This window comes from Notothenia rossii, assembly GCF_949606895.1.
Source record: "Notothenia rossii genome assembly, chromosome: 8".
NCBI lineage: Eukaryota > Metazoa > Chordata > Actinopteri > Perciformes > Nototheniidae > Notothenia > Notothenia rossii.
In genome coordinates, this window is record NC_136906.1 from 34,551,493 (window position 1) to 34,579,429 (window position 27,937).

A 27,937-nucleotide genomic window follows, 5' to 3' on the forward strand; every position below is an offset into this window, starting at 1 on the left:
GACCCCATGGCGGCCTGTTGACTGTCGGATGACGGCTGTTGACGCCTCTGTTGTCGGCGGGCCCTGTAGCAGCCGATGCACACCTGGTGAGGCTTAGGGTTCCACCCGCGAGGCCCCTCCGTGAAGACGTTAAAGACGTTCTTACATTCCGGACACGAGGCACGTTTAGCCCCGTCCGCGGGGCTCGGGGCGGGGCTCGCCTGTGGAGTCGTCTTCAAGCACCGGAATGACGACATGGCTGATAGGGAGGACGACGGGAGAGCGTTACGGGCCATCTCTTTGTTCTCGACGAGTGCAATCACGTCATTAACTGGCTTGACCAGGACGTCAGTTGTCCCTAGCGTCTCGCGGCGTATGTCCGAGTCATAGATGCCATTGAGCAGCACATCGCGGATAATGTGGTCGGTATAGTCCACGTCCTTACCACACTCGCATACCGCATTATATGCGCATGTCTCTGCTTTACCCCGCACTCTGGCAGAGAATGCGCGGAATGTCTCGTCGCGTTCCTGGCGTAACTGAAGTAGTTCGGTGCGCAGGACGCATGTAGCAACTGGGATGACAGCTAGGGAACGCATGACGGTGATCAGGTCTGGCAAGGGTCCGGAAGCGGCGTCGGGGACGGCTTTCAACAGGCTGTCTCCAAGTACAGGCCCAGCGCACTGAAACAGCTGGAAGGGGGCCTGTGCGTCCCCTATGCCTGAGCCGGCGCGGAATACATTCCAACGGCGGATGAACACGTTCCATTCCTCTATTGACACGCCCATATCAACTTTGGGCCGATCGAGTCTCGGGCCGTGAGGGGCTGGGGCCTGGGCTGGCGCGGCCATGACAGGCGCTGCGTGCTGGTGGCTACATCCATGAATCGTCATTATAGCAATGACGAGTGCTTCAGACAAGTCATCGGATTTGAACTCGCAGCCGGGGACAGGGCATCCAACAACGACCATGGTGTCGTCATGAAGAAACACACTCCTCAATGTCAGTTTCGGTGATTTATTGACAAGGATGACGACACCCTAAAACAGAATAATGCAGCAAGATAAGCTGACAAAGTATTACATCCATGCAATTCAATCAACACAAATATATACCACGAAACAGAGTATAGTAGTATAATAGTATAATATATATATAGTATAATATATGGTATAATATAATAGTGGAAACAGTCTTACATGAATGAGTGGACGAACGTCTCAACTCGAGGCGGAGTGCATGAACAATGTTTGAACTAAAATGGCCGCTCGGCACTTCCGGGTCAGAGCACGGCATAACCGGGCAGCGACAGCAGTGACACTGCCCTCTAGTGGCCGGCGATAAACTCTTCAATATCTAATAATAAAAATAATGAAATTCAATAATATGCTTTAACCACCAGGTGTCCCTTTCTATCAGCTGTGCACCTTTATGGTGTAAATACAGCCTATCTACCAATTGGATCAAATATAAAAGTCAGCCGAATTAGTGTTGATCCTGCGAGGAGACGTATTGTGTGAAAAGAAATCTAAGATGTTGTTTAATTGCTGATATATTTATGATTCACGTCACGTTTTCAGTGTTGGCGGCAGTTCCTCATGTTTGTCTAGAAGTCTTCTCATCAGGGCTCTATAAATAGAGAACTACGGCAGATATGTAATATTTAATGCAGCCGAACCGTGTATTACAATGCCGTTATGTGGTGACTTTCAAAGAGAAAAGCAAGCACACTCGGAATAAAGTATCTTATTTATTTTTTTAAATGTTTTCGGTCTGTTTCCGGTATTTGTTAATGACGATGTGATGTGAGATGTGAGACTGGAATTGCACAGGGGAAAATAACGTATCTTTAGATGCGGATTTTGTTAAACTAATACGTTTGCGCTGTGGACCAACACTATACATTGACGGGGAAGGGGGTAGCAATAAAGATAACACCATTAAACAGTTACACAACATAAAAGAAATAATATCGATAGCAGCGTCCCTAGCAACCACCTTGGTAACAATGAAAACGTTCTACGGAAGCAATTTCCTGAAGTAATCTTCGTAATAACTAGTAAACTAAAGATCATGTACATCCACTGCACACATAATCTGAAATAACAACTCATATTTCTCGCATCAAATGACATCAAAACGCATTTTAATGGCCAAACTAACTTTAAAATAGGCATTTTCCACCGAGAATAAAACAAAGTTCGGCCATGTTTTTTTTTTCTGCAGGGAGAAATTTGAAGATCACGTGACATAGACGCCAGCCATTGGAATGAATGGTGAAAAAAAACGGGGTTTGTCAAACAGAGCACATGGTGTAGTCCTAAACGATAGCTGGGGATTCTGGGTAGTGTAGTGTTCTGCCATCCTTTACTCCGAAAAAATATTTGTTTCTCCGAATCGAAGGGGAAAAATACAAAAGCATTACACACAATTTAAACCAATCAATATTGTGTAATTAACAAGGATAATCTGGTGTTTTTTAGTCGATGAGTAGTGCAGATATCATTGTAAAATCAATCGACAGTAAGGGGAATACTTACTTCCGGGTGTACAATTCTCCGTTATCCAATGGGAATGGACGCTCACATTGCCTTTAAGGGCAGCCGACACAAACGAATGCCGTGCTTCCATGAGCGTCAAATCCCGCCGCAGATGGGAATACATTGCAATCAGTTGAAAACTATTTGCGTCCCTTTATGAAGCTGAAGGAGCCTAGGAGCGTCACAACTGCACGCCACGGGACCCTGACCAAACGTCGCTCCTGGACGATTATGGAGAGAGAGTGTGTTGTCTAGGGAGATCGTCTCACCGTAGCTGTCAATCTGATCAAAAGACGTGTTCAATGGCATTAAAACGAGAAAAAACGCAGCTAAATCGTTTAATCCATAGATTTTTAACGTCTCTGTTTAAAAAAATTATTTCATTTATAATCCATAATTCCATTTGAATGTAAAAATGGCAGAGCAAAAGTTAGCTGCTAATGGTAGCCACCAGAGTGGCTGCTGCTTCCGGTCTTGGCTATGCGGCAGTCTAACACACACACATTACCAAATAAGGACTAAGTGGGTGTTCCCCTCGATTCCATTGGCTCTGACGGTTAGAAAGATATGTCACATGTCAAAATCCAGCAAGGGGGGCCAGAGATAAGGAAAATCCTCCCAAATGACCCCAGAAGAGGGTTTTTTTGCTAAATATGTCTAAAAAGGTCAAATATCACTTGTTTTGCATCAATCTTGATACAGGGTACTTATTATATGTTGTACCTTGGATTCCTAAAGCTTTTAGTCTACTAACCCATCATCCAAGGTTAGTTTTCACTATAAGTACAAAATATTCTTTGGACGGACACTATAATTTACAGTTTTTTACCATGTTCAATCAGAATTTTCTTTAAAATAAAAAATATCTATATTTATTCTGACTTTTCTACATCCAACTCACAGGTTTATCATTACTTCGAGAAAAATATTATTAATTTAACCCTTTTAGAAGGGAAGATATGGTCATTTGTTCTGGGAATGTCATTTTCGAGCCTGAAACCTGAAAAACAGGCTCGGGGTTTAACAGGTTAAACAGAAGAGATAACCATACTGGCTCTTAAAGTCTAAATATTATGTAATGGGTATGAGGCCTATGACGTAATGGGTGTGAGGCCCATTTATTATTGTAAACTAAATAGAAATTTTATTTTAAAACACAGTGTTGTTTTGTGTTGTATTTTCTAGACTAAAGATCACACCGCCATTATTTCAACTCCCCAGTGAGAGCCACGAGGTGTATTTTCAAATCCTTTTGTTCTTCAGGTTAAAGGTTGGAAAATCAGTTGCCATCTTGTCTTGCCCTCATGTTGACGATCAGCCACACGGCAGTCGCCATTTCGTGAAATGCTAATTGAAAGTACTCTGTTTGTTTTAAATACACCCAGTACCACTCAGATGAGGCTAGGCACTCCATCTTGAAGGACAAATAATACTTCTTGGCAGAGTTGGAACTAAAAAATAGTCAGGTTATCTTACCGTTGGAAGTTTGGTATTTGCAGGGAAGGAATATTGTATTTCCTAAAAACCAAATCTGATTTTGGAAGTTTTCTGCTGGCAAGTGTGTATTGGCGTTTTTTTTTAAATATTCCTGTTCGCAAATATGTTTTGGCGGTTATGTGCTCTGTTGTTTAACCATAGTGTAATTTTCTTCCCATTTTTAAGAAGGAAAATAAGCTTCTTCTTGTTAAATAGAGGTCAGTTGTGCAACAGCCATCCCTAGTGGATATAGCTGGAAATAACAATAGCGCACTCTGCTGGTAGTACAGAATTATTACACAGATAGAGGAAACACCTCTTAGGGAAAGATTCAATAACATTTTGAAGTTTAATTTTAAGTGTTATAAATGAACACATGCTTCACCGCCAAGATAGAATTGCAAGTGGTTTCTAATTAAAAGATAAGAAACTTTACATAATAGTCTTTCAAATAAGACTATAGAATATTCAAACAAATGTAGCTAACACAAGTTATGACATTTACATAATTCCATACACTTCAGTATGCACTGTACACACTAGATTTAGATTTTCACCAGATTTCTATTTTTCATTTTTCAAAGTCAAAACCATACACTATACAATTTTAATTTTTAAACATTTCTGATTTTAAAACTTTGCATAATTGTTATTTATTAATTTACAAAATTATTTTTTTATAAAAAATTAAATAATCATTTTCATTTTACTGATTGACTTTATTAATAATTTTTTTTTAAAAAGACTTAAAAAAAAAAAAAAAAAACAGATTTAAAGTTCGGACGAACAGCAACGAAGGTGCTAGTCAGAGGATTAGTGCTTCATCTTTGCTAACTTAATAAATAGTTAGACAACATGTCACCAAAAGAAACTAAGTTGAGACCAGACGCAGAGCCAGGCTCAACTGCAGATATCAAGGAAAGAGTAGAAATCAGATCAGATGCTTTAACCTTTCCATGTAAAAGAAAGAAGAGATAGAACCAAAATAGCAAATTCAATTTTATTTTTTAAAACATATTGATGTAAATACATACACATATCGATTTGTTGTATAAATATTGCAAATCAGAACCTTTATTCACTAATAATTACCAAAAATCGTAGTTCTATCTCCTGTTATCAATGCATTCACATTGCCCGCCATGAACTTCCGGGGAACGATCCTCGTCTGCATGAACCACGTGACGATAACCGTTTTTGGACTTCCGCTGTCGTAACTCTTCTATCTATATGGCGCTGGACAAACCCATCCATGGACAAACCCCGTGATAGTCCTCAAGCTCTGATTGGATGTTTGAGTGTGCGCCGAGGGTTACGCCGAGCGTCGAATAGCACTTTGAAATGGGATGGAACCACGGCAGACTGTCCAAAACTGGATTTGAACGGGTCCACCCCCTCCCCCACCCCGTCCCCAGAACTACAAATGTAGTAACTGTGTAGTAACTACACACTATTGTGTGTTTCGCAACATGTTCTATGGCACGTCTCTGCTGGGAATTGTAGTTTTAAAAGACGTTTTCATATTTCCCATAATAAGAAGTTGCCAGTATTAAACTGTGTACATCCCTGGAGGTTTAGGGGATAGGAAACACTCACATCTAAAACATATAATTAATAAATGGGGGAAATTGCTTGTGCCCATAATGGGCAGCATTAATATATATATTAATGCTGCCCATAATGGGCAGCATTAATAAATAATACAATAATAAATATAAATATAATATATATAATATAAATAATAAAGCTCTTCTGACCTTAGCTGTCATGTGGGTATATACCCACATGCCAGCTAAGGTCAGAAGAGCTTTATTTAACAGCTCGTCTTATGTCTGTGACCTCTCCTGTTGTTAATTGATAAGCCTGAAACATGCACTTGTCCAGGTTCAGAGGCAAATTTTGCAAATATGGCAGTAGCCATCGATCATCTTAAGATAAGATATACTTTATTGATCCCAAGTTGGAAACATTTGCGTTACATTAGCATGTGTAACAGTTGTAAATATGCAGTGGTGTTTATTTGTAAATCATTTAGTATAATCACACAAATTCTGTGTTTTATATTGAATAATTCTGTGTTCTTTATTTATTGAATGTTCAATACCTGACAAGGTCGGAGATGAACAACTTGGTTCGCAGGTTCCTCAACAGTGCATTACAAGACATCTATCAATATGTGTGTATACCTCCACCATTAAACTGTCATATTCTGCACATTTCTTATACTATCTACATACATCTTATAAGAGTATAATACATATGTATAATATCAGTTAAAATAAGTGCTTAAACATACAGTAGTTAACATTGCAGGAAAGCAATATATTAGTACTTTGTCAGGCTTAATATTTATACCCCCAAAGCTTTTTTCTAATTCAAAATAAGACCTTAACCTAAAGTATTCTTTAATGTTTAAATAAAGCCTTATTAATTTGTCTGTCTGTGTCTCCTATTAATATCTAATAATAAAAATAATACATTTCAATAACGTGCTTTAACCACTAGGTGTCCCTTTCTATCAGCTGTGCACCGTTATGATGTAAATATACCAATATATCGATTGGATCAAATATAAAAGTCAGCCGAAATAGTATTGATACTGCAAGGAGTTGACCGTCCGTCAACATGTGACCGGTTAGGAGTGAGAACGTGTTGTGTACAGAGTTATTGCAGTGGGCAGGAATGTTTTCCTGTATTGGTGCCTGTGACAGCTGAGCTGCAGCAGTCTGTTGGAGAAGGAGCTCCTGTCTGTCGAGGGGGGGGGGGGGGGGGGGGGTTTATCTGTCTGTCCAGCTGCAGGTGGAGAGGATGGGTGGGGTTACCCATGATGGAACCAGAATAAGTTTTTTTTGGCTTACACGCCTTTCATCGTAGTGGAAAATGTTGTCATATCATATGCAATATGTTTGGGTAGTTTCACCATTGAAATGCGTTTGATAACACTAGGTGCTCTAGTGCCAAAGTTGTGGCCCTTAAAAAATATCAACTATTCATTTGTATGGCAACCAGAGCTTCCACATTTTAGGGAATATGTTTTTTGATTTAAAATATCATCAATGTCATAAGCAATGGTTACATTAAAACCCTCCTATTGTATTGGTTTCCCCCCCTTACTTTGGTGTTCGCGGTCAAATTTGACCGGTCCTGTTTTAACTGCTATTACATTAACACAAAAACCATGAATCATCACCAAATTTCATTCATTTCATCAACATTGTATGTTGAGTTGGCACCTCAGCTCAAAACATACAAAAACACAGAAGAATAGAAAGTTAACCCATTGAAATTATATGAGAGCAGTGCAACAAACTACAATTCCCATTAGATACGCGCCCAACAATCGTTACGAAGTACACAGAGCTGACATATTTGTAGTTCTTCCGGCATGTGTGCGTGGACTCGTTCGACTTGTCTTGCGTTGACGGCCGTATAGGTTCCATTCCCTTTCAGAAATCCGTTAATCGGGCGCAATCCGAAACCAAACCCTGTGTTTAAAAAAATATAAAATACAAATTTGCACTTTTGCCTCCTTAGCAACGGCAGTATCGTTTGGGTGGCGATCTGAGTTCGGGTACCGTATCTGTGACGTGACAAAGGGTCGCCGTGACAACGTGGTGATGAGATGTGGATAACTTTCCAGATAAAGACCATCCTGATACTCGAGTTGTGGTTTTCAATAAGTGAAAAAGAAAATTCAAAGTAATCACTACCATTTTAATATCTCAAGCATTTGTCCCCAAAAGCTTTCAAATGTAGTAGCAAAACCAGTGATCCAGATCAGGATCATTTTAATTAGGCCTATAATTAAATGATATAATAATAATACATTTTATTTTTAGAGCGCTTTTCTGAAACCCAAAGACGCTTTATATGCAAGCCTACCTCCAAAGCGTTATACTTCGGAAGTTAAACAACTTAGATAAGGCAGTGGATGGCAAAGTACCAGATTTCACACATGAATATGCTTAAAATAGGTTTTGGTGTTCCTATCACTGACAATGAAATCATGTAGTATTTCAACTGTAATTTCCTAAAAAGTCAAATGCATTTTTGTGGAGGTTTTCATCTTATTTCTAATAGAAACATATTAAATATGACTCAAATGGAGCATATAAACAAGAGAACAAACGTGCAAAAACAAAACTGGTGTTCAAATAACAGATTTTATTTGTATGCATTATCCCGGAGAATTCTTCGGCTGCCAGGAATGAGCCCACTCCTTGCCACTGAAAACAGAATGGAATAATGTTAGTTACAGTTACTGGTTTCGTCTTTCCGAAAAGCATAAACCATGTGTGAAGCAAACATCTTATAACTCAATTTATATAAGTAAATGTTTCATTTACCATTTAGAAAAAGTGAACATAGAAATTAAAACAAATGTTCTAACAAACAATAAAAACAAACAAAAACACATACATTAACAACAATGAAGTTAAACAATCATTTGTTCCTACACTACTTCAACTGCTTCAGAATAACAGCAGTGAAATATATAAGAGGACTGGTGGTAGATTTGGATGTTTTGCATTTGTTAAATATCATGTGTTTGTTCTCCAACATGGGACTACATCAGATGACATGAAGCCAAGTAACTGGAAGATATATACCATACTGGACAGGGCTCCCACTCCACCAACATTTCTGCTTTTCCCTATCAAGAGAAGAAAACAAATCTCTAATTTCGGAAAGACCAAACGCATATTAGCTATTTAGCAAACAATTGTGTTGGAAGTTTGTAAATCATAAAGCAAATCCTATGCATTACTTTTATTCCCGTCTAACCTTTCTCATTCTTTCTTTTATTACACTCCTGATGGGCAAAGTTTCTAGGCGAGTGTGGTAGGAGCAATCTGTGAACATCAAAGCAGGTTCCACATACAGTATTAGTCATATTAGAAATAAAATCAATACAACTATGAACACTTAAGTAGCAACCAGACTTGCACGATGAAAAGTGAACACACTGTTATCACTGGTCAAAAGTTACTGTATACATCATTGAAATGGAACCAAGCTGCTCTCAGTCGTAACATGGGATGCTTGTTTGAATGGTTATACCACTGCTGAGCCTGAGATGACCAAAGAAAATACTGCACTGCTGCTTCCTTTACTGCCTAGCATTCTCATCACCACCTTATCAACTATGACTGTATGTATTTTAGTCTAATTAGACAATTAAAGCCCTTTGGATTTTTGGATAATGTATCAGTTATAGCTATTAGTCACAATATAGCATTGTTAACTCACTGAAGAAGCATCAATCACTGCGTTTACATGCACTTTGCTAAAGTACATGTCGATAGATTTATTAGAATACCAATCAATTCGACTCATGCAAATGTTTATAATCAGTCAAAATACTTAATACTGTTAATATACCTGACTTTTTCTTTTTGCGTCTAGGACCAAGTACTGTGTCCCTCACGGACCCTGTCCTGACAGCTGTGGGTTGAAGAAGAAATATTACTATATACATACAGTACACCAAGTTAAGCTTAAACTCAAGTTTCAAAATACATCCCACAAATGCAGCATCACATGATGCAATAGGTGTTAGGTACAGATATTTTTTTCTTATTGCGATTTAATTGAGGTTGATCTATGAAGTCTAGGTGTTTTGTTGTCTTGCCGATATAATTGACTCCATACTTTATGTGTAATGAATAGTTTGATAAATATTAACATGCTGTGCTGTAACGTTAAATGAATTTAACTTTGATTCAAAAACCTAAGTTTATTCCCCGTATTTTCATTATGGGACAGTGTCGTATCTAAATGCAGTTCGAGTATAAAGTTTAAATATGCTGCATGACGTTGTTGCATGAGTTGCTTCGAAGTTTACCCCTATGGTCAGGGATTGCTTTAGGTAGACCACAATATTAATGATATCAACCTCTCGTACAATATATGGACATGAGCCAAATCATTTTGATGTAATCGACCTACTGCCCAACGCTACAATGTAAGACCCTTTCTGTGTGTAAACCAAATCACATAGGAGTTTTATTTTGTGATTTATCAAATGTTAAGTAAGCCTGCTGTTGCTTTGCATTTTTGTGTGAAAAAGGTATAACCATATAGTAACCACATGTCTGTTCAGGAATGAAAGACTGTATTTTTCTAAATGTTTAATATTTATTTATATCCGAGTACCTAAGGATATACACATACCCAAGTATCCCATTTTCCTTTCATATTTATGAAGTTGTAGGTGAAATTGTTATTTAAATTAAGCAATTGTTGTTATTATTATTTACCGATTGGAACAATCATTATTCCCAAAAATGCAAGAAGTGCAGTTAGGTGTTTTGAGATATTGTAGAAGCATGACTTGTCAACAAGTTACCTCCAATAATTTTTTAGGAAAATATCGGAAAACACTCTTGACTTTTATAAATATAAAAGCTGCAAATCTCAGAGAACAAATGTCACTGTGTGTGCTGTGTGCTCTGCATGTGTGACCATTAAAGAGGGTTTCATCCCTCCGATTCTATCTATCTATTTTATTACCTGGCCCCTCCGTGGTGGTAGCCTGTCTCACATCATCCCGCTGCGGCTGCTCCCCCTGCCCCACCTCTATGATGGTGCACTGCTTCATGGGGGGGGGGGGGGGGGTCTTCAGCACCTCCACCTGCACGGTGCTTGTCTCTGGCACCTGGCTCTCTGTGGTCCCTGCCTCCTGCCAGTTGTTTTCTGGTTCAGATGGGTCACAGGGTGTGAGGTTCAGCGTGACTGTCTCTTCCTCAGGATCTTCCGCAACCCCCTGGCCAGTGGAGTCCTGTGTCCAACCTGTGCAAGTTAAACAAATGTTGGTCTTGACTTGCTTAAGACAAAGAGGTTAACTCATATATCTAGAAATAAGAAATACAGCGTGCTTAAGGTATGTTTCCAGACAGGGTCAAAAATATACTCGTCATGTCATAGGACTGTGTGCAGTCAAAGTTAATAGCAGAGAAATAGTGGTATTTATCCAGTCAACCATTTATAGTTTGGTTTTTGCGATATTATTCTTCCAATTTGTGTCTACATTCCATGTGATGTGACATGTCAATTTGTCGGTAGACAACATATAGACGTGTGCATGTATGTTCCCTTACATTATTTACATCCACACATTTTGTTCAGAATTTATGAGACTGACGCAATCGTGTTTTGCATAAGTGCAATCAAATAAGTAGCAAGTCGCTTTGGATAAAAACATAAATGTAATGTAAAGGGACCTCTGGATGCACTGGATAACTGCTTTTGTTTACAACCTGAGAAACATGACCTTAATACAGAACTGCCAAACTGAATATGTGGTCAACTGGGATCGTCTTCATGTATTGTGCTCTTACCATTAACCTCAAAATATTTCTCCCTTTTGGGCGTTGATAAAGGAAACCGTTTAGGAATGGTTTGCTAAAAGGAAATTGCTTAAGGGATGGCTCAAGCCTAAACATACATTTCAGTCATCAAACCTAACTACCTTGACATTAACAACTTTACAACTTTCAATTTGTATACAATGAATGCGCAAGTGGTAGCACAATACCCCAAAATGGTTTTTCAAATTCACGTAAACTTGCCTAACTATTTCCTGATAAATAACAGTTAAATGTTCACAAGTCCCCTCTGCAGAGTAAGCCATGTCTCATTAGGCTACATACTCAGTGTTTTAAAATGTATTTATTGTATGTAGTTTGCTAAAATAATAAACAGTCAAACGTTGTCCATAACCCTAAATATTTTGCAATTACTTTCAACTTTTGTAATACTTTGCAGCTAAAAATAGTGACAGTTAACAGGTAGAAAGGATGTGTGTTAGTTGTCTCACAAAAATATAGTTTGCCAAACCCAAATAAATGGCTCGAATGACTGCTTTCTGGCTGTATCAAAGGATAAATACTCGATCAAGTTGTTGTCCCACAAGATTTGGATGGATTGAAAACAGTCGCTGTAAGTTGTTGTCAACTTAACTGACTTTAGGTTGAGGTTGTTCGAGGCTGTTCCTTGGCGTGGCGAGAATATTGCTCCACTTTCTCCGGTCCCTGAGATTGGGCTTCCAGTAGCTCTGGAGAGAGCTTTCGCACCTGTGGCCACTAACGGTCATAATTTCTCTGCTTTGTTTCAAGACCCGCGTCAGAAAGCTTTTGAATGGGGCTACTTTTCCAGTTGGTCTACCTGCTCTTCACGTAGCTCTGCATGTCGTAGTTTTGGTGCTTTTTTTTCTGGAGATAGGCACTGCTCAATCCACTCCTCCATACTATAGTAAGATCCCCCCGGAGGTCGAAGTTAATCTTAAACGTTTCCATTTTATGCTTTGTACGTTTGTTTCGTAACGGAAGAAATTTTAATATATTTATAAAACTGACAAGTCAAATCAAGCAATCTGATTGGTCGATAGCGTGTTTGCGGACCTCTTTGATTACAGATTTGAAAACATCGTTGCTTGCTGTAAAAGTAGCACAATTCATTATGTTAAACCTTCAAAAGTATCTAGATATCCCTGCCCTAATGCCAAAGGAACTGCACACTGAATATGTTTTGCCGTTTGATGTCTATGTCTGGACCGCTGCGTCAAAAAGGAGGGCTTCTGCCCCGTTACTTCTCCGCTGCTTTCTTGTTCCAGTATGAAAAGCAAACAGCCCAACGGTATACTGTTTTTCTCAGACGCGGAGGGATACTGACTTGTTGTGAAAAGTAACTTACAATTCTACCCGTGGTATACGCTCAGTATATCACGGCTAAGAACCAATCAGATTGCTTGATTTGACTTGTCCGTTTTATAAATATAAATATATATATTTGTATACATATCTGTAAATTGTATAATTTTATTTTTCGTATTTGGGATTTCTCTTTTGTCCACTCAAATACACTTCGCCCTTTCTCTTTTCCATGTGGAAAATGGCAGCTGCATATTCTGCTTTTCTCATCTGGCTCCCTGTCTGCTCGTCTACAATGAGACAATTATATAATTAATTACAAATAATCATTTAAACCTGTTATTACCAATATTTCACAAATTCTTCATGTACATTTAAGAGCACAGATGTATGTTGAGTGTCAGCTTTGCTTGGTTCATCTTACTGGGGGGCTGCTACAATGCTACATGGATGTCGGTGCAGTCCACAATCATTTTGCAGTTGAAGGCAGAATGAATTTATTATTGACTCAGAATGAAGCACAACTTCATGTCATACAATACATTGACTTTATTTGTAATTGTGTAAAAAAATAAATCATTGATTAGCAAGCAGGACCTGCAGGAACAGAGAATGGTGATGGATGGAGCTGGGAAGAGAGAAGAATAAAGAAAACAGATCAACTTTATTATCGGATATTAAAAATTCAAGTTCAAAACAAGTTGCCGCGCCTAGTTTTCTAGTATGTAAAGATGATTTCACATGACCAATGCAAAATATCACACTCAAATTAATACATGTGTGTCTCTGGGGGATGCATTGTGCCTTTGATGTATATAAATAATATACCATAACCAAATACTATTACGTACAGTGGAAATCAGGTTGCCAGAGCAGGTCAGTCCAGTGTGCATGTTCCCCAGGGTCTCAGCAGTTACAGGTGAGGTAAAGAAAATAAAAGAGGAAAAGCTCAGTAACAACACTTTAAAGTAACAACACTAAATAATTATCTCTTTGAATAATTTTCTCTCAGTAATCACTCAACTACTGTCTTTCCAACAAACAGATTGACTCACTCTCACTATCATCACAATGAAACACGTCCAGAAGAATGTCATGCAAAGCTGCCTGCCTTCCTTCCTTCGACTCTCCCTGAACTGCCTGATCTTTTAATGTTCAATGTTAACCATTTGTGCAGATAGCATTAAGTAGAAAAGATCGCTGATGCTAATGTGGTGTTAGCCTACCTCCCGCCCCCTTAGCACCTGGTGGGGGGGGCGATAGGCTACTCCTCAAATGTTTCACAAAATACTTACCATCATGACTACTCTTACTGTTTAACATTTTGGTTTACTTCATGTTAAGGCTAATACAAATGACAAGGCTAAGTAATGTAATCTAATGCTAACTAACATGCTCGCTACTAGCTAGGTAGCTAACTTGACTATGTTCCATGCAAAACATGATGTGTATATTACCTGATATGTTTGGTCCAACAACACCTGGTCCTTTCATCAGACGGGAAGCGATAGAACGAGCAAGTGGTATGATCACTTTTAATTACAACCTGGTACAAAGCACACAGGCATCTTGTAAAAGTGAATTTATTGGAGCAATCTCTTATATTTATTGGAGGGAATAAATCACAGTCTTCTTCTTCTTCTTCTTTTCTTTAATGGCGAATCGCTTCCACTTGGAGCATATATTGCTACTGTTTAGTTATTAAATGTTCATACTAAATCCTTGTCCTCAGACCAGTGCTTTTGAGGAATTTGAAGATCAGCTTGTTTGCTTCATTTCTTGATTTACTTTCAAATATTGCCTTGAAATCCATGTCCTTGATGTTGAGTTGTTCCAGTGCAGTTTTCAGAATGAATCTTTGTCTGTTATAGTCCGGGCAGCTAAAAAATACATGATGTATTGTCTCTGGTTGTTGGCAACCATCACAATTGCCATTTGGATGTTTTCCAATCAGATGCAGTGATGAGTTTAGTCCAGAGTGTCCCAATTTTATCCTGCTGTTGATGCTCTGCTCTCTTCTACTACTCCCCCAAGTGCTTCCTGTTCCTACTTCCCTTTGTATCTGATATAAATGTCTTCCTTTGGTGTTACTGTCCCATAGTTTTTGCCATTGTTGCTTGATAACCACTTTAGTAAAAGATTTGACTTCTGCTCTACTGATGGGTACCATAATATCAATCTGGTTTGCTTTCAAACCACATTTTGCCAGTTGATCCACTAATTAATTCCCTCTAATGCCCACATGCGCTGGAACCCACACAAATTGAACAACAATTCCCAGCTGAACTAACCTAAACATGCTTTGTAAAATTTCATGTAAAATATCCTGACGACATTCTGAAGAGAAGTTGTTTATACTCTCCAGAGCTGCACTGGAGTCAGAGCAAATGACCACTCGCATTGGCTGTATTTCCTCTACCCACTGAAGTGCTAGAGAGATAGCCATCATCTCTACTGTATATACTGCAATGTGATCACTTGTACGCTTTCCCACTTTGACTTTTAACTCAGGAACATAAAATGCACAACTCGTTCGACCATTTTCTGGATTTTTGGATCCATCAGTAAATATTTTTATAAAGTGCCCATATTGTTCATGTAGAACAGTGTTCACATAAGCCTGTACATTGAATTTGTTTTTCATTGAATGTACCCGTTTCAATAGTGATAAATCTACTATAGGATGAGGTAGCAACCATGGTGGAACAGCTGATAACAACACCGTCGGACTAATATTCCATTCCTTAACTTTGAATTCCTTACATATTTCCGAAACACAAAAACAAAAACTTTCTTTTTTTATTTTGTTACTTTCCCAACTTGTTTGTACAGTTTGTATAGTAGGGTGAGTATCTTTATGGCCCTGTAGATTTGCCCAGTAATGAACAATTAACTGCTTTCTCCTCAAAGAAATAGGTACTTCTCCGACCTCTACCTGAAGTGCCGACACTGGTGTAGATCTTACTGCCCCACAGCATATCCTTAGTGCTTGTGCCTGGACTCTATCTAATTTTTGAAGAGAAGAGTATGCAGCTGACCCATACACTATTAGTCCGTATTCTATGGCTGATCTAATTAAGGCCGTGTATACGTTCCTCAAAGCAGCTTTATCAGCCCCCCACTTAGTGCCTGCCAAGCACCTCATAACATTTAAAACCCTTTTACATTTATCTACGACTTTATCAATGTGAGTACTCCATGTGACTCTCTCGTCCAACCATATTCCCAGAAATTTAAATGTCTTCACTTTCTTTAGATCTTGTCCATAAAGTTTTAACCTAACCTCCTCACCTATCCTTTTCCTCGTAAAAAATAAAGTTTCAGTTTTTTCCACCGACAATCTAAACCCCCATGTCAGAGACCAGCTTTCAATTTCCCTAATGGCTTCCTGAATCTTAGCTACAATATATTTTACATTTCTGCCCCTTTTCCAAATAGCTCCATCATCTGCAAAAAGTGACTTACCAATATCAGATCCTACTTGTGTATATATATCATTGATCATGATAGAAAATAAAAGAGGACTGATGACACTCCCCTGGGGGTTCCATTTTCAACTTCATGCCTTCGAGAATATGACTTGCCAACTCGGACTCTGATGGCACGGCCAAACAAAAAATCCATAATCCAATTATATACATTACCTCCCAGACCCATAATGTCCAGTTTTATTAATAATCCTTCCTTCCACATCATATCGTAAGCTTTTTCCACATCAAAGAATACAGCTACAACACACTCCTTGTTCGCTTGGGCTTTCCTGACTTCAGACTCCAGGCACAGCAGTGGATCTAAAGTACTCCGCCCTCTTCTAAACCCACTCTGATAAGGAGTCATTAGTTCATTTATCTCAATGTAGTATGTTAGCCTTTCTGTTATCATTCTTTCCATAACTTTACACAAGTGTGATGTCAGAGCTATAGGTCTATAACTGCCTGGACTGGTTGGATCCTTCCCAGGTTTCCTAATAGGAATAATGACTGACTCTTTCCATATTATTGGCAGCTTCCCTTTCTCCCAGATCTTATTGTACATCTCCAGCAGCTTTCCTAATGCAAAATCACTTAATTTGGTCAACATTATATAACATACATTATCTTTCCCAGGAGCAGTCATTTTACACTTACTTAATGCTCTTCTCAACTCTTGAATAGAAAAAGGTATATTTACAACACTCTGCGACGAATGTCTTTCTTCATATACATTAGGATGCTCATCTAACACTTCCTGCCTCCTGATCTTACCTTCTTCTGTCAAATTTTCCGAAGAATGAACTTTGACAAAATTTTCAGCTAGAATTTCTGCCTTCTCCAAAGCACCAGTGGCAACTTCCCCTCCAATCTCTAATACTGGCAGGTTACTCTGATGTCTTATTCCCCTCATCTTCTTAATCATTCCCCATACTTTATCTAATGGTGTAGTTCTCCCAATACTTGAACAGAATCCTCTCCAACACTCACTTTTTGCTCTTTTAACAATGTTCCTTACCTGAGCCTGTGCCTTTTTATATTCTAATAAATTATGTAATGAATGTGTCTTTCTTAGCTTTCCAAACAGCCTGATTTTGTTTCGGATTGCATCATTACAGTCTTTGTTCCACCACGGTACCATCTTAACACATTTACCAAGTTTCCCAGTTTTATTCCCAATAGTTTGATTAGCGCTTTTAATTATATTTGAAGTAAATTGCTCATTTATTTCATCAATACTTTCTGCCATATCAATCTGATCCAATTCATTATCGCACAATTTAGCAAACATCTCCCAATTTGCTTTAGAAAAAGTCCATCTCATGAGACCGTTTAGCTCAAACACATGATTTATATCAAACTTGATTATAATCGGAAGATGATCACTCCCAATACTGTTATTTGTCAATACTTCCCAACTGCTACCAGAAGCTAATTCACTTGTTACAAGAGTTAGGTCGATCGCAGACTCTGTTCCATCTCTAAAATTGATCCTTGTACCTTGCCCATTATTTAAACAAACTAATTCCTTTGCCTCCATTAAATCCTCCACCACCTGTCCGTTGTAATCCGTTGATCTCCCTCCCCAGATTGTATTATGTGCATTAAAATCACCACACCATATTATTTCATTTCCTTGGCAAAGACTGTCTAATTCCTCTATTCTGAGTTTATTACATGGATTATAAAAATTCAGGACACTAATTTTCCTTTTATTAATCCAAACTTCTACACCCACTATTTCTAAATCATGACTGTTCTTAAAAGTTAGCTTACTATAAGACATGACTTCTCTGATAAAGATTGCACATCCCCCTCCCTGGCCATCATTTCTATCTTGTCTTATAGCAGTATATCCCCCAATTATGAAGTCCAAATGAGTCTTCAGCCATGTTTCTTGAATACAAATAACGTCTGGTTTTTCTTTTAACTGATATATATAGGTCTTGAATTCTTGTCCATTTGCAATAAGGCTTCTAGCATTCCATTGCAGAATGAGAAAAACCATTCATCTACTCAATCTGTGAATCATCATTATTGGTCGCTAGCATTTCATGTATCATTTCAACGGTTATATCCTTTAACCCCAAAGATTCACCTGCTGCCTCCACTATTGTTTTCAGTCTTGACCTCTTTTTTGTTTGTTGCAAAGCAACATTCACCACTTTTCCAATAAAGGCCACAAACTTGTACTTATTAACAATCAATGCATCCTCTCCTATCACACACTTATGTGAACACTTTGTGGGGCTTTCCTTTGCCTGTGGGAGTTTGGGAAAATCTTTTGAAGAGAACATACTTGATGCTACTTGGGATTTCCTAGCTATGTTTAGTGAAACCTTTTCTGTTGCTTCAGCATATGAGACTTTATTTTGCACTTTGTATCTCTGCACCTCCTTGGCCTTTTTCTGCACTTCACAGCCCTGATACGCAGCACTATGTTCCCCACCACAGTTACAACCTTTCACCTTAGCACCTGCAGTACAACTACCATATTCATGTTCCCCCGCACATGTTGGACACCTGGGCTTAGTTGCTTTGCACTTGTCTGCCACATGCCAAAACCTTTGGCACTTAAAGCACCGCAGAGGTTTAGGGATGAATTCTCTTACTGGAAAGCTCATGTAACCGATCATTATCTTCTGTTGCATTGTTTCTTCAAACTGAAGAAGAACAGACAAACTATCCACTATCTTACCTTGATACCTAGTAGGAAGACGCCTAACTACAGTCACTTTCCCCCCTTTAATTTCCTTCTTGAGTTCTTCTATGCCTATTTCTATGGGAACTCCACTGATAACTCCAAGTATTTTCCGATTTGCTCCAGGAACATGGCATTTAATTCGAACTTCATTCAGGGTCTTCATTTTCAGTAACTTTTCCTGTTGTCTTGCATTAATCAACTCAACCAACATCCGTCCTTTGCTCAGAAATCTTGCTTGTTTTATCGATCCAATTTCTTTGTGAATTGCTTTAGTCAGGGCCACTGGATGTAGCTTAGCTGCGGATTGCTCACCAAACTCCACAATCACTTTCCACTCTTCATTCTCAATCCTTTTCTTTACTTTCTTCAATTCATTCTGTGAATCAGATTCACTAAGAGTGTCACTTGACATGTCTATCTTCTTTCTTGAAGTCTTTTTCCTTACTTCATTCCATCCTCCTTCAGATGCACTTTCCATATCCTCCTCTCCAGGACTCAAAGAAGCCATTCCACCAGCTGCTCTCAATCTCGCACTCACTTCAACGTTCACTCCTATCTCCATCTACTCAGTCTCAGCACGTGTGTCCACTGCTCCAACCCAACTCTCGTCGATCCAAGCTCTTTCCTGGTCCCGTCGCAACCAGTCTTGGAGCATTATCGCCTATGACATCACTTACGCGACCCAGAATGCATTTGGGATTTGTAGTCTTTCTAGTTGCGTATTTTTCATAGTCTTAGATTTCAACAGTTTTACGAGAAACTGTGACTTTTTTACATGGAAATGATTGTTTAAGATTGACAAACATCATATGTGTCATTCGTGGCACAGTTCAAACGGGATCAAAAGATAACTTTTCTCTCTTCATTGACTTCAATGTATAATTTTCCGCTTCCGGGGTCCCATGGAGGCTCCCGGAAGGGGAGGGACTTCGCCTCTCTATATATTCCAAATATAAGTTGCGCAGAACTAGTCATACAGCAAGTTAAAACGTTTGTATTTTTTCTTTTGTGTGTGTGAGGGTGAGAGAGAGAGAGAGAGGGGTTCCTATGCCCCTTTCTCACCAACGCAGCTCCTGTTCTAGCTCCGTACTCTTCTGGTTCGGAACCGGTTTTATTTTAGGCTCCCATTTTGTCCACAGCCCAACTGCCAACTGGTGCTGCCGCTGCTGCGTCATGACGTCACAGTTTACGTCGCTAATGTTCTCCCCAACGTTAACTACCCGCTGTGAAGAATATATTCACTGTCTGACTGTCACACAAGCAGCTGATACATAGCAAGTTCTGATAATGACAAATATAATTTCTCAAATTGTCTTTTTATTTATTTATATACCCCCCACCTCATTGCAGTGGATCGACTGAAGATGGTCGAGCTGGCCAATGGAGCAACGCGATCCTCCTTGGAGAAACAGAAAGGAAGGGGAAAAAGGGAGAAACATAGAAATCCCAACTACGAGGCTGTTGAGGAAGAAGAAAGTGTAATGGTATAATTTTAGTTTTCTCTGTGAAGGCTATCCCCCTACCTTAACTAAGACCCCACGACCGTTTATTTCTTGGACCTTTGTGATTTGAAAGTAACTGTTCTATACTCAAAACAAGAGCAGCTTATCTTATTATATTATTAACCAAGGTTATTAGCTGTCAGCATTGTAGGGGTCAAATCTTGATAAGCGCATTCATTTTGAACTGTAATAAGGCTACTAGCCGTACGTATATCTCACATTAATCAACACCTCTGTAACCATTTATAATTGTTTATTCCCCCAGGCCATGGAGTAATTGATTTTGAACTTAGTATCGCACCAAAGGAGAAAGAATCTTGTATTGTTAAAACATACATTTCTACAAGAGATTATAATTGACTACATTCAATGACAATTTTTTTTTTTTCATCAAGGAGGACATACCAAAGAAAAGACAGCAGAAGAAAAACAATTCGGAACAGAAACGGCAACAAAACCTCCTCAGGAACCTATCGGAGAAAGTAAGCCAAACTAATACTTGTTTAATTGTACTTGACTACTTTAGTCTTTATCTTAGATGGATAGCCCAAAAATATTGAGCGGCTTGAGAAGGTTTACGTAAAAAATGTAATCCGTTACAGATTTATTTATTTTTAATTGTAAGAAGTGAAACAAATAATCAAACTCTGTAATGTGTTCTGATTACTTCTGTGCGCTTCTGGGTTAACATACAGTACTTTGTATTCAAGATCCATAGAATATTCAATTTAATTACATTCCCCCCCGAAATGTGCAAACTGCATTTGAATATAACCATAATTTCAGTTACTAAAAAAAATTAATGTGGAGCAAAGTAGTAAAATAATTATATTAACTTCTCTGAATGCCTAGTTGATATCTTGAGGAAATTAGTGATAATGGTAGGTTGTCTTTGAGGTTTTGGGGTTAGGGATAGATTTATTTTCATTTTGTATAGTCATATACAAACATATATGTGTCGTTTTTAAATGTACCTTAGACTTAAAGGTGGGGTAGGTAATTTTGGAGAAACCAGCTCGAGTACGCTATAATTTGAAAATACACAGCCGGAACAAATCTGCCTCTCAAACTTACCTACCCCACCTTTAAGATAGCCAGAATATTTTGTAGAGTTAATAATAATATTGAGCCTGATAGCATTTCAAGCATAAACATTGTGTCTGGTTTTTCTTGTGAATGTTTGTCTTTTCAGGCCATGCTTTTTACTGACTCTGAGAGCGAGCTGGACCAGACTCTCACAAAATCTGAGTTGCAGAGTCAACTGGACATCGCCAACTTCAAGAACAAGGAGTTAAAAAGGGAGAACTCAATGTTGAGAAAGTCCCTCTCCCTTTTTCAAGGTCAGTTCCCCCCTTTTTGTCGTAATACACCTGAATATGAACCTGAATGTCGAAGTTTCTTGGGCAAGACACTAAACCCCAAATGGCCCTCGAAAGCTTTGCCACTGGTGTGTGACTGAGAATTTAGATCATGATGAGCAAGTGGCACCTTGCATGGTAGCCAATGCCTTCAGTGTATGATTGTGTGTGTGAATGGATGAATGTTGGCATGTAGTGTAAAGCGCTTTGAGTGGTCGGATGACTAGAAAGGCGCTATATAAATCCATTTAGCATGAACCAATATGCCTATGTCACTGGTTAGTGTTTTGAAGGAAGCAGCTGAATGATACTGAAACAATTTTGTTTTCTGAAATGTATTCTCAGAGCTGCAAAGTCTTTTGGATCAGGTGAGGGAGTTGAAGGCACACCAACCCCGTCACATTCAGGACGGGAGCCAGGACAATGCAATGGGTATGCTTTGCAGATCTTGTAAAACTGACAATATTAATGACATTGGAGCATTTCTAATTGACTTAATTAAATGAAATAACTATGACATTTCTATGATATCTTCTTCACCAAGAGAAAGCTGGAACCTCCAGTGAAGTACTAAAAACTGAGCACCAGGGAGCTGGTGACATGGTATGATCATGTTCAATAACCCCACTTACATTAATTTCCTTGCCAGCCATGTTGGTTGAAATGTTGCATGCATAATTCAATCATTAATACATTTATATCCTTTTCATGCTAGCCTAAATAGTGCTCAAAAGTCAAACCCATTATTGACTGCAAGTATAAAATATAATGTATATAAAATGAAATAGATTCATAGATTTTCTCCATTCAAGTTTGTGATACGGTCATATCAAATTGTAAGCTGAGAGTATTGTCACTCACACCCCTACCAATGTGTCTGATTTCTACTAGGTGGAGTTGCCTGAAGGAGTCAATATTAAAAGAAATGTCTTTGCTCGGCTGAGCAAGGAACCAAAAAAAAAGATAACAGAACTAATGTTGGTGTTCTTCACACGACAACTGATGGCATCCTCTTGTCTCTCGGGGAAGCAGACCAATGCGTAGCTGAATATGCCTGTATTATAGACGTGTTTGCATAATTCTAAAACGTTTTATATTCTGTTCCCCACAGAATATGTGCAGGAGAAGCATCCTGACTTAACCTTTAAGGACGTGACAAATGTGATGAGAACAAAACTAAATAATGAAAGCAAACATCGGTAAATACTGAAATACCCACAAAGCATGTCCTGCACACATTTCTACATGTCCTCACTACAATACATTTTAAATGCCTTGATTGCTGTTGCTTTGTCACATACCAGTTTATAAAGGTAGGGTTGTTACAGATTTTAGAAACATTTTGTGTTATATTACGTTAGTTTAAATTCTCATTACATCTCAACAGCAATCAATAAATCAAATGCTCTGACAAAAAAAAAGAATGATAATCCGGTATCTGTGGCTGTCACAGGACTATAAAAAACTATATGTCTCTCATGAACTGATACAGTTAGAAATAGCTCCACTTGAGCTGCTTGTTACGTGTTATCTGTGTGTACGAGCGATTTGTCTTTGAGTGTACGAGGGGAGAGACAATGACAGCGGACCCGGTTGTGTAATTTGTGTTTTGTAATTGTATTCTTTTATATTCCTAATTAAATTAAATAAAGTTTTACTTATTTCTTAAAGGGCCATAACAACAGAGGGAACCTTTTTCTGGAGCTGAGCTGCTTGGGGATTCCCATGGAGACTAAAGTGTTGCGGTTACTGTTACTTTAGAGTTCCCAGTTGGTTTTCCTTCACTCCAGTTGTTCTGCCACCTGGAAAAAAGTTTTGTTTCTGGGCCTGAAATTGTTCCTGTACATTTAGATGCATATATATTCTAAATTTTTTACATTTAAGTTATTTTATTTTTGATCATTTTTGATAATAAAGCCCCTATCTTTCTAATTGAAACTGCTCTGCTTGCTAACTTGTATTTTTTGATACCATACCTACTATAGGGATGATTACATAATTATTAAAGCTAATTAGTTAATAATTAACTATAGATATACTATAAGATCACCATAGTCAACTCTAAATAAGCTTTCTATATTATTTCTATGGTGTTTTGGGACACACTATAGAGAATTACTATAGTAATTCTCTATAGTGTGTTCCAAAACATCATAGAAATAATATAGAAAGCACTATAGTGATACTACATAAAACTCTATAGTATGACTATAGTAATTCTCTATAGTGTGTCCCAAAACACCATAGAAATAATATAGAAAGCACTATAGTGATACTACATAAAACTCTGTAGTATTACTAAAGTAATGCTCTATAGTTTGTCACCATAGAAAAAAACACCATAGAAATACTATAGCAGTTTTTTTTGGCATTTCTATAGTAATTCTTAATAGTAATACTATAGTGATTTTTTTGGAGGGGCATGCACGAGAATTTCTGGTTTTTCAGTATAAAACAGCATTTAAACTGACGGTATGTTTAAGCTACATTATACCATCAAAACATTGATTTTAATTTCTAACAGTCCCTCCTTACACACCTAAAAGGTGTGTATCTAATACTGAAATCAATGAGTTCTTCATCTGAACTTTGCATAGTACATAACTCATAGAAACATACAATCAAAATGGAATGGTTCAATAGCCTTAACTTTACAAAAATACAAAAAAATACTTTGACTGTGCTCAAACATAAAAGTTTTCCCTTGTGCATAACTTCTAGTGTTTACATTCAATATCATTCTTCAAAATAGCAGCAATGGCTTGGTATCAGAACATTTCTTCCTCTCTCCTTTCACAGAAACCGTTCTCATACCAGGCTCAGTGTTAAGGCACTTGTTTTTACAAAGTGAAAAGAAACAAACCATTTTAGAATAGCAATGATTTATACAACATGAAATCTACCATATTAGAATAGTATAAAGTAATAAAGAATAAAATAAACTATCTTGGAATAGTGTAAAGTAAATTTAAAAATAAAAATACACTATCTTGGAATAGTATAAAGTAAATTGAAATGGATTCACTCCATTTTAGCATTTTATTTTGCTCACTTCTTCACATGATTTCATCATTTAAAGAATCACATCGGCTGGACATTCATTGAACAATCTCATCTCTGAACATCCATATCATTTAAACTAACTCATCATTGTCATCAACATCTGTATACGGGGATGGGTCGTCTTGTTCTGCTAGCATATATCCAGTCTCTGATTGTGTTGCGTTATTATGAGAGTGATCTGTTTGATTCTGAAATTATATATATTTATATAAATATATACATATATATATATGTGTGTGTGTAAGTGTGTGTGTGTGTGTGTGTGTGTGTGTGTTTCCGCATCTGTAGCCTGCTATTGTCGCATTATACCGCACTGTGAATGAATTAAAAGTAAATATAGAGAGGCGAAGTCCCTCCCCTTCCGGGAGCCTCCATGGGACCCCGGAAGCGGAAAATTATACATTGAAGTCAATGGAGAGAGAAAAGTTATCTTTTGATCCCGTTTGAATTGTGCCACGAATGACACATATGATGTTTGTCAATCTTAAACAATCATTTCCATGCAAAAAAAGTCACAGTTTGTCGTAAAAATGCTGAAATATAAGACTATGAATAATACGCAACTAGAAAGACTACAAATCCCAAATGCATTCTGGGTCGCGTAAGTGATGTCATAGGCGATAATGCTCCAAGACTGGTTGTGACTCGCAAAGCAAAGAGGAAGAAGAAGACTGATTTATTCCCTCCAATAAATATAAGAGATTGCTCCAATAAATTCACTTTTACAAGATGCCTGTGTGCTTTGTACGAGGTTGTAATCACAAAAGAGATCATACCACTTGCTCGTTCTATCGCTTCCCGTCTGATGAAAGGACCAGGAGTCGTTGGACCAAACATATCAGGTAATATACATGTTTTGCATGGAACATAGTCAAGTTAGCTACCTAGCTAGTAGCGAGCATGTTAGTTAGCATTATATTACATTACTTAGCCTTGTCATTTGTATTAGCCTTAACATGAAGTAAACCAAAATGTTAAACAGTAAGAGTAGTCATGATGGTAAGTATTTTGTGAAACATTTGAAGAGTAGCCTATCGCCCCCTCCACCAGGTGCTAAGGGGGCGGGAGGTAGGCTAACTCCACATTAGTATCAGCGATCTTTTCCACTTAATGCTATCTGCACAAATGGTTAACATTGACCATTAAAAGATCAGGCAGTTCAGGGAGAGTCGAAGGAAGGAAGGCAGGCAGCTTTGCATGACATTCTTCTGGACGTGTTTCATTGTGATGATAGTGAGAGTGAGTCAATCTGTTTGTTGGAAAGACAGTAGTTGAGTGATTACTGAGAGAAAATTATTAAAAGAGATAATTATTCAGTGTTGTTACTTTAAAGTGTTGTTACTGACCTTTTTCTCTTTTATTTTCTTTACCTCACCTGTAACTGCTGAGACCCTGAGGAACATGCACACTGGTCTGACCTGCTCTGGTAACCTGATTTCCACTGTACGTAATAGTATTTGGTTATGGTATATTATTTATATACATCAAAGGCACAATGCACCCCTCAGAGACACACATGTATTGAGTGTGATATTTTGCATTGGTCATGTGAAATCATCTTTACACACTAGAAAACTGTAGGAGCGGCAACTTGTTTTGAAATTGAATTTTTAATATCCGATAAAGTTGATCTGTTTTCTTTATTCTTCTCTCTTCCCAGCTCCATCCATCACCATTCTCTGTTCCTGCCAGGTCCTGCTTGCTAATCAATGCTCATATGTTTTTTACACAATTACAAATAAAGTCAATGTATTGTATGACATGAAGTTGTGCTTCATTCTGAGTCAATAATAAATTCATTCTGCCTTCAGCTGCAAAATTATTGTGGACTGCACCGACATCCATGTAGCAGCCCCCCCCCCCCCAGTAAGATGAACCAAGCAAAGCTGACATACTCAACATACAGCTGTGCTCTTAAGTTTACATGAAGAATTTGTGAAATATTGGTAATAACAGGTTTAAATGATTATTAGTAATTAATTATATAATTTTCTCATCGTAGATGAGCAGACAGGGAGCAGATGAGAAAAGCAGAATATGCAGCTGCCATTTTCCACATGGAAAAGAGAAAGGGCCAAGTGTATTTGAGTGGACAAAAGAGAAATCCCAAATACGAAAAATAAAATTATACAATTTAGATATGTATACAAATAAATACATATCCTATATACACCATCATGTATAATGATGGTGTATGATGTAGAAGGAAGTGTGGTAGATAACAATTAAATATAGAGTTACATACAGATCCATGTTACAGCAAAAGATGGAATAACTAAGAAGCACACAGTATAATAATAATTACACGCAACAATTAAATAACTGCTCAGCATCTCCACCACAATCCCAATCTGCTGTGTCCTGTTTTCCTCCCCTCTGCATAACACCCCATCACACATACGAAACACAACGCAGAGTCCGAGGGTGTTAAGAGTATGTTTATTTAAATGTCCTCCTCTCTACTGGCCAACACAGGGAGCATATGCTGGGTGTAGAATTGTTCCAGGAGGAGGAGATTTCCATGCCATGCAGGGTCTTTGGGGATGGGGATGATGATCCCCTCCTTCGTGGTCCACAGTAGCAGAGACTCCGGTCTGTGATTTGCAGCTGTTATATAATATACAATACATTTTTTTGAAAAACATTTGATCAAAAAATAAGGATTTGGTCAGGATCTAGAGTCAGTGTGTAGTTTATTAATTAATCAATGCTCTCTACATTAGGAAAACACATACCAGTGTACCAGAGGGAGTCACACACAGCTGTGCCTAGATAACCAAACAAATTGACAACAGGGATGCAAACTCATCAGGTATGAAAAAGGTGACAAGGATCCGAGCCCCCTGACCCCACAGAATATCGGCTTTAAAATGAGGAATAACAGAGGATTTTAGCAGTCAGAACAACTAAAGCAGCAGTGTTAATATTAACAGAAACGCCATAGAGTCACATCTAATAGAAATATATAAAAAGCATTTATTTTAATTGTGTAGCAGTCAGTTTATAATTTTGGCAGCACTGTTGAGCATTTTGAAAATGTATTTTCAGGCCTCTGTGCAAGGCTTAGTCTTTCTATCTTTATAGCCACTGGTGTAAAGTAACTAAGTTCATAAACTCAACAAGTACTATACTTGGGCACAATTTTGAGATACTTGTACTTTACTTAAGTATTTCAATGTTTTGCTACTTTGTAC

General features: G+C 38.1%; 1 protein-coding gene and 1 long non-coding RNA gene across 2 annotated transcripts; one reads left to right on the forward strand and one right to left on the reverse strand.

The window, feature by feature from the left end:
• Positions 1-8,139: 8,139 nt before the first annotated feature.
• LOC307016423 (uncharacterized protein) lies at positions 8,140-11,959 on the reverse strand. The gene is made up of 5 exons (XM_079645535.1): positions 10,509-11,959; positions 9,378-9,440; positions 8,781-8,848; positions 8,606-8,649; positions 8,140-8,221 (listed from the first exon to the last, which is right to left on the reverse strand). The coding sequence occupies exons 1-5, from the start codon at positions 10,594-10,596 to the stop codon at positions 8,173-8,175; spliced, it is 312 nt and encodes a 103-aa protein (XP_079501661.1). The 5' UTR covers positions 10,597-11,959; the 3' UTR covers positions 8,140-8,172.
• A 10,077-nt stretch (positions 11,960-22,036) lies between these two features.
• Positions 22,037-23,590, forward strand: LOC307017285. Its single transcript, XR_013802115.1, has 4 exons — positions 22,037-22,112; positions 22,225-22,283; positions 22,792-22,879; positions 23,352-23,590. It is a non-coding gene; the product is annotated as an uncharacterized lncRNA (long non-coding RNA).
• The last annotated feature ends 4,347 nt before the right edge of the window (positions 23,591-27,937 follow it).